Source organism: Clinocottus analis, unplaced genomic scaffold (assembly GCF_023055335.1).
Source record: "Clinocottus analis isolate CAN_PGR_092001 unplaced genomic scaffold, fCliAna1.0.p SCAF_12, whole genome shotgun sequence".
Lineage (NCBI taxonomy): Eukaryota > Metazoa > Chordata > Actinopteri > Perciformes > Cottidae > Clinocottus > Clinocottus analis.
Genome location: NW_027175843.1, coordinates 83142 through 99324, shown reverse-complemented (window position 1 = coordinate 99324; position 16183 = coordinate 83142). Strand labels below are relative to the sequence as shown.

Below are 16183 nucleotides of genomic sequence, written 5' to 3'. Positions count from 1 at the left end.
CATTTTGAGTGAATAGGAGACGTTTACCGAGAGGGGCGGGGCTTGGGCCATGCTGCCGTCTGATTGGCTGCTGCAGCGGGGACGCGAGCTCCTCCATGTCAGAGGATCCTGGATCAGCTGTTAGCTTTTCATCCCGCACAACCTCCACTGATAACAACACAGCCACCGCACCCACCGGCCAGAGACACGCTCAGTGTCTGAAGATTGAAGCCGGACGTCCCGCAGCACCTCTCCGTTTTCAGGTACAGACGAGCTGAATGTTAGCCACCCGCTAGCTTAGCATTCGCATGTGCGCGGATTGTCCCATAGAGAAACACTCCTTTTCCAATGTAGCAGCTGAGCTAATAGCAGCTAGCTGAGCTCACGCAGGTTGTAGTTAAATACGAACACAATTAAAACACCGCCTGCACCGCCACCATGTACTCTTTGTGTTGTATGTATGTATTGTCATGACGTGACAGGATGAATGACACCTGAGCACAGCGCTGTGGCTCGCTTCACTCGCAGCAGGAACTGCTCTGTTCCCGGTGTGTGCGGCGCTTCTAGCTCTGTCTTCCCAACCGGAAGGTGTCCGTCGTCCCAGCAGCTGAATGTGACCGACCCCCCGCGTGTTTGTCCGCAGGCAGCATGAACTCGCTCCCGGGAAGAGCCGCGCTGTGCCTCCGGCGCTCGGCGGCGGCGGGCGGGGTGAGGCTGTTCGGGCCCGCGGGTCACCCGGTGCCCGCAGGCAGGGCCTCTCTCCAGGCGGCGCGGGTCTGCCACTCCGGGACGAGCCGCAAGGGCAGCGTCAGCACCAAGAAGCGCGGCTACGACATCACCAGGAACCCTCACCTGAACAAGGTGAACACACCTGCACACGGAGGCCTGGTGACCCGCACGAGCCTGAACACACACTGCGGGGCGGATGTCAGGGTGCTGGTTTGGATGTGAACATTGAAAAACAGCTGAATAGATCTCAACATGTTCATGTTCACTGATTTACATTTATTCATTAGTCTTTTGATCTACAAGCAAATCATGAAAAATGCCTCAGTGACATATTCAAATGTCTTGTTTTGTCAGACTCTGACCAACATGTTCAGTTTATTGTCAGGAAAAAAAGAATATCAGATACAATTGACTTTTAGTGCGTTGTTGGTATTTTAGCTTAGAGAACACTCAGCATAACATTGGGCCTCTTGTCCTCATGTTTGTCATATATATGATGTGTGACCTGTCATCACAACTTATTTATATCAGCATCTCTGAAGGCCTCTGAGCTGCGACACCTCCTCCTCCTCACGAAGGACAACACTGATGCTGGTTTGTGTGAGGACAGCACCGCCTCAGGTCTGAGGGAAACGTAAAAAAACACCTGAGAAAAACCCTCGATGAATGCATTGAAGAACTATAACACTCAACATGCTCGTGTTCACAGTATGAAATGTGTCCTAAAGCATAAAGTTATACAAATGTGCAGCTTTATGTAAAGCCTTTGCTGAGCCTGTGTTCACACGACTCTACAGATGACATGATGTCACTCCTAGCATGTTGTGAGGTACAGAGACATGCAGATGACATGATGTCACTCCTAGCATGTTGTAAGGTACAGAGACATGCAGATGACATGATGTCACTCCTAGCATGTTGTAAGGTACAGAGACATGCAGATGACATGATGTCACTCCTAGCATGTTGTGAGGTACAGAGACATGCAGATGACATGATGTCACTCCCAGCATGTAACATGACTGTGTGAGCGCACAGGAGTGGATGAACACAGAGCTGCTAAGTGAGATAGTTGGCACTGTGAAAGTCTCTGTTTGCTTTCGGTCTGTCTTAATTAAACATAGAAAATATGAATAACAATTATCGCTTTTGACGATGGTCAGAACTTTTTAATTGTGTATCCACGCGTGTAGTAATTGCAGTGCTCAGAACAGTATCCAGGATTTTGCAGCGTGCAGTCACAAGGACTTATAAAAACAACAAGAGAAGTTTTTCCAGAGAGGCGGCCATGGAGAGCTCGTCTGGAACAAGCCAGCGAGTGACTCATCCACGCTTCTCTGTAAACCTCAGGCGCTGGAAACTGGAAATACTTTTTCTTTCCTTCTGCTCGCTGCAGCAGGAAAGATGCAGCCGGATGTGCTGAGTTCACTGCTGATGGGAAGTTACAGTTCCTGACGCCTCGTCAGCATTCACGTCCTCGCAGGTCAATTCAGCAGAAACACTCAGCAAGTTGTGGCCACACTGAGAGAAAAATACACTTTTAATAAGTCAATGTTAGTTTGTGTCTCGGGGGTCCTCAGATCACCATCACAGTGCTGGTTTCATCCCAGTTGACAGCCAGTCGCTCCACTGGCTCCATCAGCTGTGTTCATGGAGACGTCTTCACTTCATCTTTCTTTCTGCAAACCTGACAAACTGATCGCACAGAGCTCCCTAATGACGAGCAGGTCATAACCACCTCAATGCAACACGTGTGACCATATGGATGTTATTATTATTATTATTGTGTTATAACCTCATAGTAATTCATGATACGGGTTAGTTTGGCGTTGTTACCACGGCTAAGCAGTTTAAACCTTCCCCACACACACACAGTCTCTCCTGTAGTGTGTAGTAGCTCCTGGTTTGCGGTGTCGTCTTCACGGCTTTACTTGACCTCCGTCTCTAACGAGTTAATCTCTGTTAATCTGTGACTTTCTCTTTGACGTCTCGGCCACACACTCGTTCAATGCATTTACATGTGAAAAGATTTCCAGTGATGTTTGTGACTCGTTTGAGAGTTTGTGTGCAGACCGAGGTTCTCTCTCTGGTTTGTTGAGTCAGAGTCTCTGGTTTCATTCATAACATCTGGAAGATCTTTGGCCTGCAGACGGCTGCTCGTACAGAACCGTGTTCAGCCGGTTCTTTAAATACTTTAATACTCCTCCATGGAAAGATGGAAGGTTGTGGAACAACTGTAGATGTGATGATTGTAAGATTAAGATGAACTATTATCAACTAGATATCTAATCCACTCCAGCATGAATAGTTGTGTTGAAGTACTTCCACAGACCCACAATACGACAACACAACCCATGTAGGTCAGCGTTCCTCTGAGAGGAGAGACGTGAACCCGACGGGGGAGTGAGCTCAGGCTCTCGCACTATTGGACAGAATAAATAGATTAAACCTCACACTCTCCTCCAATCGCTCTTTGGGAAGAATGCCAGCGTGGAGACGGAGGAGCTCCATACCCAGAAGGCCGAGGGGCGCCAGGCTGCCGGCCAGAATAAAAGCTCTGCTGCTTGTCTCCCGCTTAAAGTCACCAAAACTTTTTACTCTCACTGTTTCCATCCAACTAAAAATGGGCGACTGAAGTAAATCGGATAAAAGATGAAAAAGACCAGTGTGTGTTTGTGTGAGTCACAAGCGACCTCATTCTGGGAGGCCTGAGGCATGAGTCACTGCTTCTTCTTCTGCAGTGGGCCTCTCCCTGTTGTGTAACCGCTGTGCTTCCTCGTGGCAGGGCATGGCCTTCACCTTGGAGGAGCGGCTGCAGCTCGGCATCCACGGCCTGCTGCCCCCCTGCTTCCTGTCGCAGGACGTGCAGGTGCTGCGCGTCATGAAGAGCTACGAGACGCGCTCCAATCCTCTGGACAAGTGAGGGACCACCATGACCGTCACAACACAACACAACACAACACAACACATGAGCTGCTGTTCATGAACACAGCTGCAGAGGCCAAACCTCCTTCAGCTCGTCTGGATCCCAGCTGTTCTCTGCTGTCGTCATATGATTAAATGTTTATTAACTTAACATGAAGGACTTGTGAGGCGACATCCAGTAAGACTCATGTCATGTGCTCGTCGTCTATCACTGAGGTTCATGCAGACGTGTTTTACTCGGTTAAATGGACACAGATCAGAGATCAGGATGCTAATAAACTGAACGTCGTCTCTCCGTCTCAGGTACATCCTGCTGATGACGCTGCAGGACAGGAACGAGAAGCTCTTCTACCGCTTGCTGACCTCTGACATCGAGGAGTTCATGCCCATCGTGTACACTCCCACGGTGGGCCTGGCCTGCCAGCAGTACGGCCACGCCTTCAGGCGGCCGCGGTGAGACCAGGCGCCACATGTTCAGCTCCCGTTTCATCCTGTCATCTGGTCTAACTTCTCTATGAAGGACTTTCTCGTGTCAACGTCTCCGTCACAGTCTGGAGACGTTGAACTGGTTTGAGTCCATCACTCAGAACACAGCGGGACGTCGGGTTTAATCTGAATGTTTTTGTCGGTAAAGACAAAGAGATTAAATCATTATTTCTTTAATAAACATTATTTTGTCAGTTTTTACTCTTTTATTCAGATGTGTCTCAGTTGTACACTAAAACTAATTAAAACCTAAAGGATGGGTAAACTTCAGTTGTACAGAGAACAAAATAATAATATATTTATTGATAAAAACGTGCGTCATGGCGTCAGTACTGCTGCCTGATTGAAACCTGCTCGTTCACAGAGGATTGTTCATCACCATCCACGACAGAGGACACATCGCCACCATGCTCAACTCCTGGCCCGAGGAAGACATAAAGGTACACACACACACACACACACACACACACACACACACTCACAGCTGCTCATGCTCGATGCGTGGTACATGCCGTGTGTCTCTGCAGGCCGTGGTGGTGACGGACGGCGAGCGGATCCTCGGGCTGGGCGACCTGGGCACGTACGGCATGGGCATCCCTGTGGGGAAGCTGGCGCTCTACACGGCGTGCGGCGGCGTGCAGCCGCAGCAGTGCCTCCCCGTGCTGCTGGACGTCGGCACCGACAACCAGGTGTGTTTGACCACCGGCTGCAGGGAGGTTTCCATCAGCCGCCGCTCGCCTCTTATCAGCTGTTACTCCATCACAGGAGTTCAGTCATGGAACAGGAAGGAAAGCTTGTCTCATCAGCTGATTGATTGACTGATATCTTTGGTCCAGACGCTTCTAGACGATCCCCTGTACATCGGACTGAAGCACAAGAGAGTCAGAGGGAAGGAGTACGACGACCTGGTGGACGAGTTCATGCAGGCGGTGACGGACAAGTGAGCAGAAACATGCATGAACTGAGCGGGAGAGCGACTCCTGATGTCTGATGTCTGACTCCTGATGTCTGACTCCTGATGTCTGACTCCTGATGTCTGACTCCTGATGTCTGACTCCTGATGTCTGACTCCTGATGTCTGACTCCTGATGTCTGACTCCTGATGTCTGACTCCTGATGTCTGACTCCTGATGTCTGACTCCTGATGTCGGACTCCTGATGTCTGATGTCTGACTCCTGATGTCTGACTCCTGATGTCTGACTCCTGATGTCTGATGTCTGACTCCTGATGTCTGACTCCTGATGTCTGACTCCTGATGTCTGACTCCTGATGTCTGACTCCTGATGTCTGACTCCTGATGTCTGACTCCTGATGTCTGATGTCTGACTCCTGATGTCTGACTCCTGATGTCTGACTCCTGATGTCTGGCTCCTGATGTCTGACTCCTGATGTCTGGCTCCTGATGTCTGACTCCTGATGTCTGACTCCTGATGTCTGACTCCTGATGTCTGGCTCCTGATGTCTGACTCTGTCTCTCTGTCGCTCTGCAGGTACGGGATGAGCTGCCTCATTCAGTTTGAGGATTTCGCCAACAGGAACGCTTTCCGCATCCTCAACAAATACAGGAACCGATTCTGCACCTTCAACGACGACATCCAGGGTGCTTAAACACTCACAGCCGGCGCCACACTGCAGCTCTATACGCACTATATTGATGTACTTATTGTGTTAAAATAGAAAAAATAGACACCTTTTTACCATCTAACCATTCCAAGAACAACATCCCAGAAATGTCCGATTCTCAGAGAGAAAACACACAGAACATAAGATGAACTTTATCTCACCAGGTTTTACAATCTGTTCACTCTTCAGACTGGATGAGCCTCGTCGACTCGTTTTGTTAACACATTTTTAAAGCAGAATGAATCTTTAGAAAGACGACAAGCTTTCTGTTCAGCACAGAGTTTCATTTCTTAAAGCTTTTACAAACACCTGAATGGTTTTTGCTTGAAGACGCTCAGAGGAAAAGCTTTCAATGACATGTGTGTATTTAGTGCAGAGGGAAGAGACGCTTGCTCCCCTACTGGAGTCCTCTGGTCACTGCACCCTCACTGCTGTGACTAAAGCACAAGAAAACACACACCGTGTGAAACTGCTGCTGCAAGAGGCAGTGAACACTGCAGTCATGAGGCCATTAAATCTTTAATCCACACAGACAAACACATAAAATCAGCTTTCCGTTTCTGAATTTCACATTCTTCTGGTCATGTTGTGCACATTTCAATCTGTTCATGCACATGTTGAACGGTTTGAGCCTCGAGGGAGATCTCAAGAGGAGTTTGAAGCTCCTGAGGTGAAATATAATAATATAATATAATCTTCACGGGTCACAACTGGTGAAGATCATTTCCAAACCTTGAAGTATCACAAACTGAACTGCTGTTTGAAGTGTTCTCTTCTTCTCTTCAGGCACGGCCTCGGTCGCCGTTGCCGGCATCTTAGCCGCGCTGAAGATCACCAAGAACTCGCTGCTGGACCACACGGTGGTGTTCCAGGGCGCGGGCGAGGTGAGCGAACATCTGATGATCTGAACTGTAACCCGTGACACATCTTCTCCACCGGCTGGCACATTTAAACCAGCTCAGCTCGACGGAGACTCGTGCTCTTCCTTCAGTGTTCCTGTTTCTTCTCAGGCCGCTCTGGGCATCGCTCACCTGCTCATGATGGCCATGGCCAAGGAGGGAGTGAGCCGGGAGGAAGCGGCCAAGAGGATCTGGATGGTGGACTCAAAAGGCCTCATCGTGAAGGTAAGGCCTGTCACCTGCTTTGCGTTGCCAGAGACCTGCTGTGTGTCACTCTGCAAACACCTGCCCTCCTCTTCAGGGACGAGGAAACCTCAACCACGAGAAGGAGGAGTTCGCTCACGACCACCAGCACATCCCGACGCTGGAGGAGGTGGTGCACACCATCAAGCCCACGGCCATCGTAGGTGAGTCACCTGTGAGTCACCTGTGAGTCACCTGTGAGTCACCTGTGAGTCCACTGTGAGTCCACTGTGAGTCCACTGTGAGTCCACCTGTGAGTCCACCTGTGAGTCCACCTGTGAGTCACCTGTGAGTCACCTGTGAGTCACCTGTGAGTCACCTGTGAGTCCACTGTGAGTCACCTGTGAGTCACCTGTGAGTCACCTGTGAGTCACCTGTGAGTCCACTGTGAGTCACCTGTGAGTCCACTGTGAGTCACCTGTGAGTCCACCTGTGAGTCACCTGTGAGTCCACTGTGAGTCCACCTGTGAGTCACCTGTGAGTCCACTGTGAGTCCACTGTGAGTCACCTGTGAGTCACCTGTGAGTCTGCTGGTTTTTATGGTGTTGAAATAAAACTTTGTAACTCATTTTGTTTCATCCATTTACGGTTAACAGTTGTGGGAAAACAGAGAAACCTCTGCAAGGTGACTTCCTGTCGGCACAATAACTTCTCGCTCGTTTCCTACAAATCGACTAACTCTGTAAAGACTTTGAAGCAAACGTTCGTGTCTGAATTAAAATACTGCATGTGTGATATTCTCTGACTTTTAATCAAAACACATCTTCTGTGTTTTAAAATAAATGAAGAAATTACAAGACAATTATTTAAAGTAGAAACCAATCCGTAGGTTGAAAAGCTACAATTTGGAGGTATTAATTATACAGTAATTGACCCGTGTGGTCTGTCATCTTTTATTCATAATAATCATCTATTTGTCTCTGGAGTCCTTTAAGTCGTTGTTCTTGCCCCTCCCCTCCCTGAAGGAGTGGCCGCCATCGCCGGAGCGTTCACTGAGAGCATCATCAGAGACATGGCGGCCTTCAACGAGCGGCCGATCATCTTTGCTCTGAGTAATCCCACCAGCAAGGCCGAGTGCACGGCGGAGCAGTGCTACCAGCTCACAGAGGTCCGTCTGCTACTCCTGTTTGTCTTGTCTGTGTTTCAGAGAAGCTCTGCTCTCCGTTCCAGCTGTCCTTCATGTGGGAACTGGTGTTGAACCAATGAACCGATCACATGATGAAGCTACGTGTGGTCTTCATGCTGAGCTGGTGTAACTACAGCTGTCCTTGTCAGAGCATCTTGGTGCAGACGCTCACTTCCTGTTGGCTGCAGGACGGCTGCACACGTTCACATCAGCATCAAATAAATCCACAATTTATCTCAAACGAACCAGGAACATATTTCTGTTGTCTCTGTGGTTTCCTCTCCTCCTCCTCCTCCTCTTCCTCCTCTCAGGGTCGAGGTATCTTCGCCAGCGGCAGTCCGTTTGACGCCGTGACTCTGGCTGACGGACGCACCTTCTTCCCCGGTCAGGGCAACAACGCCTACGTCTTCCCCGGCGTGGCGCTGGGCGTCATCGCCTGCGGCGTGCGCCACATCACCGACGACATCTTCCTCACCACGGCGGAGGTGAAGTCTTCACCTGTTAACGTTTACTCATGAGGACGTTCTGAATGAAAAACAAGCGTCTCACTGCGTACGCGTCCCTGAAGGGAACGCTTCAGCCAACCAGGAAGTTAAAGCTTTTCCGTCTTCTTTAGTATTTCTTGTCTTTCTGCTTCAGGCGATCGCCACCATGGTGACGGAGGAGCACCTGGCCGAGGGCCGGCTCTATCCTCCTCTCAACACCATCAGAGAGGTGTCCTTCAAGATCGCCGTGAAGGTCAGTCGTGTCCCTGTGCTTCCTCACCAGAGGGAAGAGTTCACACGGCGGCAGAGTAGTTTATTTACCAAGGAAGAAGTAGACATGTTTACGGAGAATAAAAGTCAGACGTCTCAGGATGGAGTTAGTTTCCTGGAGGAGTTTATTTTATTTTTATTGTGAAGTGTTGATGTGAGGTTATGGTTCAAAACGTTCTCAGGAATAGATTTGTATTAATTAATTAAGCGTCTGCAAAAACTGATTCATATTTTTAAGAAATTCTATTTATTGTGTTTGGCAACAAAGTCTGTGAGGAAAATAAAAACTCAATATTCATGAATACATTATTTATTAAGCGCTTAATACTCATAAACTCAGTGAATCTTCACTGTGATCTGATTGACACGAGATTGTGATTCAGTTGTTTGATCCTGATTGGTCCACTGAGGTATGACATCACCTTTTATTGTAAATCAGTTCCACTAACGGTTAATAATCCAGCACGTTTCATCTTTTGTTCCTCATGTCCTCAGAATGAATATTAATAAAATGACCTCCTCCTCCAGATTGTGAACTATGCGTACCAACACAACATGGCGTCCGTGTATCCGGAGCCCAAAGACAAGGAGGCGTTCGTGCTGTCGCACATCTACAGTCCGGACTACGACTCCTTCAGCATGGACACGTACAGCTGGCCGCAGGACGCCATGAGCGTGCAGGACGTGTGAGCAGCTCGCTGCTGCCTTTGCCCGTTTGCTTTCTCTGCGTTTCCCTCTTTCTTTTCTACATCTTAGTGAGTTGTTTCCTCTTTCTGGGCTGAACGTGTTGGTTTCACTTCCCTGAAGCTGGTTTCAGTCCCGACTGAGTGAAATATTGTACATCCACGTTTATAAACCGCATATCTTAAGTGTGCCCTCTGTAACTTTGCAGCTTCAGCGGCGCTCCGTCCGCTCGCTCGTCCTGTAAGATGACGTCGTCTTTAGCCGGCGGATTAAACCACACGCCGTGTTCACAGTAACGCACAACGCCGCCTCTCGTCCCCACAGAGGACTCTTATGACGCTTCAGACGCGACGGCGCTGAAGCTCTGGAGCCTCTTCCTGCGTCCTCGGGGTCGCTGCTCACGTTCTGGACCCTGGTTCTGTTACGAGGTTTAAAGTCTCGTAGAGACAAAGAGACGCTCGTCTGGCTGCACACACACATGTGAGTGTGTGAAGAGGCGTCGAGTGTCACCGTCAGGATGTTTTTGTATACAACCGTGTCTTTTCTCTCCGTTTTGTACAGAGCTCTCTTCCTGTTGTGTTTTTGCCAAAGTTACTGATGAACTCGTGTAAACCAGGGGCGTCAAACTCGTTGGTGACGCACATGCTGCCCATTCTGATCTCACCAGGGAAGTCACAGCATGATAACGCAGAATTAACAACCATGTTTCTCTGTGTGAATCACTGGTGAAGGTTTTTAGATGATAAACTCTATTTTAAGGTCTTTCAACAATTAGAAACATAGAGAGCAAACATTCAGACGTCAGCTCTCTGCAGGTTCCCTCGCTGTGTGACGCCACTTTCATGACGTCATCCATGTTTAACGACTATAACACAATAATATCGGCGCTCACATCAGTTGTGACTGTGGATCAATGGTTTGCATGTCTGTCTTTCAAGCAGAGGGTCAGAGGTTTGAATCCCAGCTCTGCTGATTTTGTTCTTTAAAAACAAACAAAGCAATGTTTTTTTTTGTTTTTTGGATGAACCCCCTGGCGGGCCGGATCCGGCCCGCGGGCCGTGTGTTTGACACCCCTGGTCTATTCTACTTCTAGAGGACGTGAGACTGCTCGCTTCAGTACCGGCAGATTTTACGTCTTCAAGGGAACACGAAGCTTTTTAAATAAAAATGTCAAACCAACACGAGCGTCATGTGATCATCTCTTCAGTGTCGTTACTGAACCTTGTGATGTGCTCGTGACCTGTCAGCTCTGTTTATGAGGTATTATGGGATGGATGAGCTGCAGGATCCGGCCTGTTCGCCCGGTTTCTTTTCATCTTCACAAGATTATTCTGTTGGGAGCAGAAATAATTAAATGACCAGAACAAAGAATTCCTCATGAGCCGGAGCGACTGAGACTAATGAGCGACGCTCACGCTGCCGTGACGGATCAGTTTATTGTAGCACTGAAGGCATCAGATATCACCTTATAATCTGGATTAACACCCCACATGGTGACAGATCTATTACACAGTGATGTCGTGCAGCTGCTTCTCAAACCCTTCACTGGATCTCACCTCTCGCTGGAACAATGAGGTGATGAAATCCCGTCATGAGCTGTTAGAAAAGCACTCGCACACATTTGACTCACAGATTTGAGCAAAAACATGATGGCAACGCTGCTCTGACACGTCCTGACGAAGTTTATAGGAATCAGATATGAAATAGGCACGTTGTTCTCTGACGAGCACGAGACTCAGTCCTCTAGCTAACATTCATGATTATAATGGAACATTTAGAAAGTTATGTATTTGTACAATAGAGCTGACGATGGAGACGTGAGTAAAGAATCAACAGAAGGATGCTCTGTGTCAGAGACGTCACCAGGAATTAATCAAAGATATAAAAGCTCAACAGACGATCCTCAAAAAGCTTGAATATGGTTATTAAAGAGTTTCATGTTTTGTCTTTAAAGAAATGATGAAAGTACTTTAACTGAAGCTGGTTTTACTAATCTGTCATAAGGTGTTCGTGATTCAACATTGATCTATAAACCATTTGGACGCGTGTATAGATGAGCTTCAACACTACTTCATGTACAGTTTGCAGATAGTCAGAGCAAGAGAAAACATTCATAACTTCAACTTAAGAACCACGAAGTCTTCAGCTTTGGCAAAACTAACAAACAAACATGTTTACAGTTCAAACTCCACACAGACTCCAAACATGAACCCCTTGAAAGAAAAGCTCTCCACACACCAACGAAACACTTTGGTAAAGGGGACGATCGCTCTGCCAGCGTCTTTGGCATCTTCTGGATCAAAGGGTGAAAGAAGGAAGAGTGAAGTATTTAAAGGTGTGTAGCTTTGGGGAACACGTTTATCTGGATGGATTCACACATAACTCCTGTTTCCTTGTTCCTCTCCTCCATCAGTCACTTTGTCTTCTCTGGGCAGACATGGGACAGGAGCATGTCCACCATGTTCTTCACGATGACTTGAGGCGGGTGGAGCGCGTGAGGAAGGCTGTGAGCCAGACTCATCTGCCAGGCGTCCACCAGCAGCACGTCCAGGCCCTTGAACATGGACCGCAGCACCTCGTCCAGCTGCAGGGAGAACCAGTCGCTGTTGAACAGGCTGACCTCCTGGTCCAGCGCCTGCAGGTTTCCCGATCGGATCACGATGACGGTGCCCGGCGCGCGGTCCAGAAGTCTCACCAGCGAGCGCCGGATGTGACGCAGCCGCCGGATGTACACCTCCACGGGGAAGGTGCTGAAATGGGCCCAGATGCTGAGGACCACGACGGTGTCGGGCCCGCCGGAGAGCCCGTCCAGCTCGTTGGAAACGTAGCGCAGCTCGCTGGCCTGCACGGTGGAGAAGCGGATGGGCGGGCCGTGGCAGCGGTACTTCAAGAGGATGTTGTGGCTGCTGTCCACCGCCATGAAAGGCCCGACGTTTTTAGGACTGTGCAGGTTGAACTCCTTCAATCCTGAGGGAGGAGGGAAAACGTTGACGTTGCAATGAGAAACACACACAAGCGCAGAGTTAGAAACTGAAAGACCAGACAAAAAGACAAACCGCTCACCTGGAACTAAAGCAACGAGGTACTCGAACCACTGCCTGACGGTGGAGTCTCCGTACATGTGGATCACCTTGTTCTTCAAACAATAAGTGACGGCAGAGGATTCATTGAACTGGCGCATTGCAACGCCACTTAATGGCCTCCAAGAGTCCTCGTAGAAATATCCAGACGTTGCTAGCTTACTAGGCTCTGGGTTTACACTGCTGTTTTCTACCTCTAGCTCTGATGCAAAGCAAGACATGTTGCAGACAAAATCAAAGTTAATGGGATGAACCAACGCATGTGACATGAAAACAAACCAGACGTTCCTCTGCAGGCGGAGCGTACCTTTCCTGGGAGGCAGCACGTGGATCCTGTCGGGTCCTGAAGCGTGAATGTGAACTTTAATGTTCACGCCGCTGAGACAAAAGGGACAGATTGATCAGCGCTAAAACAATGAAGTCTGGAGACCATGAAGAAACAGCTCAGCTTCCAGACACCGAAGGAGGAAGTTATCGTTCTCTGAACAGACAACACAAATACACATCACCACCTGCAGCCGTACAAACCTCTGGAAGAGCAGCGCTTCCTTGTTGCTCACGAGGTGCTTCAGGTAGCCTCCTTTAGCGTGGTTGATCCGGGTGTCACAGCTGAGCATCTTGGGCTTGTAGCAGTACCAGGGCTCCCCCGTGTACAGGTCTGTGTAGTTGCACAGAGGCTGCTGGTCGGAGGGCAGGCACATGTTGCACATGGTGGTTTCCGACAGGAAGCCCAGGCGGAACAGACTCTTGAAGAACACTCGGTCCGGTCGCTCCTCCCTCAGCCGCCGCAGCACGGCGACGGCCTCGCTGGAGTGCACCAGCGTGATCTCCACCTGCGCAGACCCCTCCCACACCAGCGGGAACACGGCGGAGTAGAAGCCATTCCTGTGGTCCAGCACTTTACCTGCCACGCCCGCTCCCAGCTCCGGGGAGTGCAGCCGGGCCAACAGGAAGTCCCCCCCGTAGTGCTTGGGCCGGCCCTGGAAGTCGTGCATCTGGACCAGGGCCTCCAGCTCGTCGCCCAGGTGCCACTCCCGCTGCCCCTTCACGGGCAGGATGGCGAACAGGCTGTGCACCGGGTCACTGGTCTGCCGCAGGGCGGCGGGTCTGGAGCCCGGCGGAGGCACGGGCCAGGCGATGGAGTCCAGCAGGTAGCGCTCCTCCAGTTCATCTTCGGGGAAAGGCTTCTGACCCAGGTGGGCGCAGAAGGTGCGGTTGTGATGGAAGGTGGGGAGATTCACGCCCACGAAGGACGACTGGATCCGGCTCTGGAGCTGATAGAGGGCGGAGATGGTGTGGCAGTTCCAGTTCTGAAGACAAAGGGAGGAGAGTCAGGAGGAGACGAGGCCGCCGGCGGATTAACCGTGTGAAATGGGATTCGTGAGGTCAAAGAGACCTCGACCTTTGACCTCCAAATCTGGTACATCCATTCCCTTTAAAGTAAAAACTTCTCACCTCCACAGTGTGGATGTTGTGTAGCAGGAAAATGAGGCCAGACAGGGCCAGGAAGAGGAAGACGAGGGCGTATTTGGACAGATATCTGCACATGGTGACCTCCGTCCGTCTCCCATGATCAGGCCCGGTTATGTTGTCGCTCCGTTTTTCATTTTGTCGTCAGCGACTGCAGACGGACTGACAGCTGTCAATGAGAAGGACGAAGAAACAGGAAACTAGTACTTCTTCTATTCCTGGTAATAAAGAAACACATATTGTCCTTCCACCTCTGGGTTGTCTGAGGCTTCATTCTGCTGACGAGGCAAAGCTCACGTGTGTCACTGTAATTATACATAACGAGTGTTATCACTCACACACGTGTGTGTGAGCAGCATTTAAGAGCTGAGAGGAGACTCCACACACACTCAGCTGGTGTCGTCCAACCTCCCAACGTACAACACTTTGCTACGCTTTCCTCCTCTGCGCATCTTGACTTATATCTGCAGGAATCAACTGATCGCTGGAGCCGGTTCATTCTGATCATTTTTGTTTCCTGTCTCCATCTCGTGATGCGCAGCCAGGTTACTTCCTGTTTTCAGCCTCTCGTATCTGCTGTATCTACTTCGCTACAGTTGAGCAACAACACTCGTTTGCCACTTCCTGTCCTGCCCGGTCAGCCATGTGAAGTTGGGCTGTTGGAGAAGAGCCGGCGGTGACGGCTCTCTTCCTCCAGCACCAGGTGGATGTTCTTCCACACTTCAACACCTCACCTGCTCCAGTCACCGTTCACCTGCTTTTGAGTCGGCAGTTATATGAGCGGCCTCCAAGCACCATGTTGGTTGGTGACATCAGCTCCTCCACAGAGAGACTTTAACCTGTTTTGACCTCATTACCACTTAACTGTAACATGTATTCAGTGACCTCTGATGGAGCTTCTACCTTTGGGAGTCAGCAGCACCTGTGATGTACAGGCTGACCTCGTTCTGCTGGTGAAGTGGCTTCATACGGCGTAAAGCCTGCAAAACTGACCTGCAGGAACTCCTCCTCCTGGAGGACATGACGCTTTGCTTGACAAGTGGAAATGATGTACCAGGCTGAAGAAGAAGAAGAAGAAGAAGAAGAAGAAGAAGAACCAGGCTGCTGACTGCATGAACCACCCAAAATAAATGGGAAGGGAACCCAGAAGGGAAAAGACAACCAGAGGCAGGAGGACACCCACAGGGAGGCCAGAGGGAGATGATGACTATAAATAACACCTGGCTGCCCCTCTGAGAGCACGTGGATCAATCATTTCATCAATACTTTGCCAGTGTGTCAAGTCACAAGCTTGAAACACTGGAACCAGTGAATTTAGGGCATTTCTGTATTAAATAACGTGTTAACTTTCTGTCGTTCGCCTATCGATTGATCGGCTGCGTCCACATCGAGGTTACTGTGCAGAAGCTCACGTCCACGTTTACATGGATATGAGTTCAAACTCGCATGCAGGGCCCAATGCTTTTTATATGCATGTTTTAAATGCACTGAAAGCCCTGAACGAGCCTCCGGATCTCCTGTTGGGTGAATCTTCCATCTTGAGACATCATGTTCTCGGTCAGCTGCTCCATGTGGAGCCTGCAGCGGCCACAACAAAGACACCGCGAGAACAAAACGGCCCATGTTCATTTTGTTTTACATGTATGGAAATTCCGACACGCATGTAACATCATCCACAGCATCGCACCCGCGTTAGGTAACGTTATTACCGGGGACGCAGGCGCTGTAGCCGGCGCGACGCCCCCACTCACCTCGACGGACGCGCATGGTGCCGGACCGGACCGCGGGACACGAGGCTGGCCGGGGGACGAGGGGCGGCCGCGGCTGGTGAGAGCCGGAGAGACGGCGTCCTGGTTACTACGAGCCCGGCTTCATCCTGACGGGAGGTAAACAGCAGCGGGCTGGGTCTCTCGGCTGCGGCCCCGCTGCGCCCCCTGGCGGCCAGCGCGACGCGTCACCCCGAACAAGAGCTTATTATAGACCGGAAAAACAACCAATGACGTCATGCCAATCGCTTGTGTACCGGTTAGTGTGAACAATTTAAGAACAAATAATGTGTGTGTACACACACATATACATTATACATATATACATATATATACATATATACATATATATATATATATATATATATACATATATATACATATATACATATATATATATATATACATATATATATA

At 49.6% G+C, this 16183-nt stretch overlaps 2 protein-coding genes across 7 annotated transcripts; one reads left to right on the top strand and one right to left on the bottom strand.

The window, feature by feature from the left end:
* The first annotated feature begins 106 nt into the window (after positions 1-106).
* On the top strand, positions 107-10629 carry me3 (malic enzyme 3, NADP(+)-dependent, mitochondrial). Its single transcript, XM_068573185.1, has 15 exons — positions 107-242; positions 623-840; positions 3494-3627; positions 3937-4086; positions 4484-4559; positions 4647-4808; positions 4956-5059; positions 5611-5720; positions 6530-6627; positions 6754-6867; positions 6944-7049; positions 7851-7993; positions 8323-8496; positions 8651-8749; positions 9295-10629. The coding sequence occupies exons 2-15, from the start codon at positions 628-630 to the stop codon at positions 9454-9456; spliced, it is 1845 nt and encodes a 614-aa protein (XP_068429286.1). The 5' UTR covers positions 107-242; positions 623-627; the 3' UTR covers positions 9457-10629.
* On the bottom strand, positions 10265-15941 carry nxpe3 (neurexophilin and PC-esterase domain family, member 3). 6 transcript variants are annotated; one of them, XM_068573184.1, is made up of 6 exons: positions 15752-15941; positions 13986-14169; positions 13059-13840; positions 12838-12908; positions 12514-12732; positions 10265-12417 (listed from the first exon to the last, which is right to left on the bottom strand). In XM_068573184.1, the coding sequence occupies exons 2-6, from the start codon at positions 14076-14078 to the stop codon at positions 11864-11866; spliced, it is 1719 nt and encodes a 572-aa protein (XP_068429285.1). In that variant the 5' UTR covers positions 14079-14169; positions 15752-15941; the 3' UTR covers positions 10265-11863. The 6 variants fall into 6 exon arrangements, with proteins under 6 accessions (XP_068429285.1, XP_068429283.1, XP_068429284.1 ...); XM_068573182.1 differs by having other exon boundaries at positions 12514-12908; XM_068573183.1 differs by having other exon boundaries at positions 10265-12732.
* Positions 15942-16183: the final 242 nt, after the last annotated feature.

Coding starts and splice junctions, on each gene's coding strand:
- me3 (XM_068573185.1), top strand. CDS start 628: ATGAACTCGCTCCCGGGAAGAGCCGCGCTGTGCCTCCGGCGCTCGGCG. Junction 4,560..4,646: donor GGCCCGAGGAAGACATAAAG/GTACACACACAC, acceptor GTGTCTCTGCAG/GCCGTGGTGGTGACGGACGG. Junction 5,721..6,529: donor CTTCAACGACGACATCCAGG/GTGCTTAAACAC, acceptor TCTTCTCTTCAG/GCACGGCCTCGGTCGCCGTT.
- nxpe3 (XM_068573179.1), bottom strand. CDS start 14,078: ATGTGCAGATATCTGTCCAAATACGCCCTCGTCTTCCTCTTCCTGGCC. Junction 13,841..13,985: donor ACAACATCCACACTGTGGAG/GTGAGAAGTTTT, acceptor CTTTGTCTTCAG/AACTGGAACTGCCACACCAT. Junction 12,909..13,058: donor GAAGCGCTGCTCTTCCAGAG/GTTTGTACGGCT, acceptor CTTTTGTCTCAG/CGGCGTGAACATTAAAGTTC.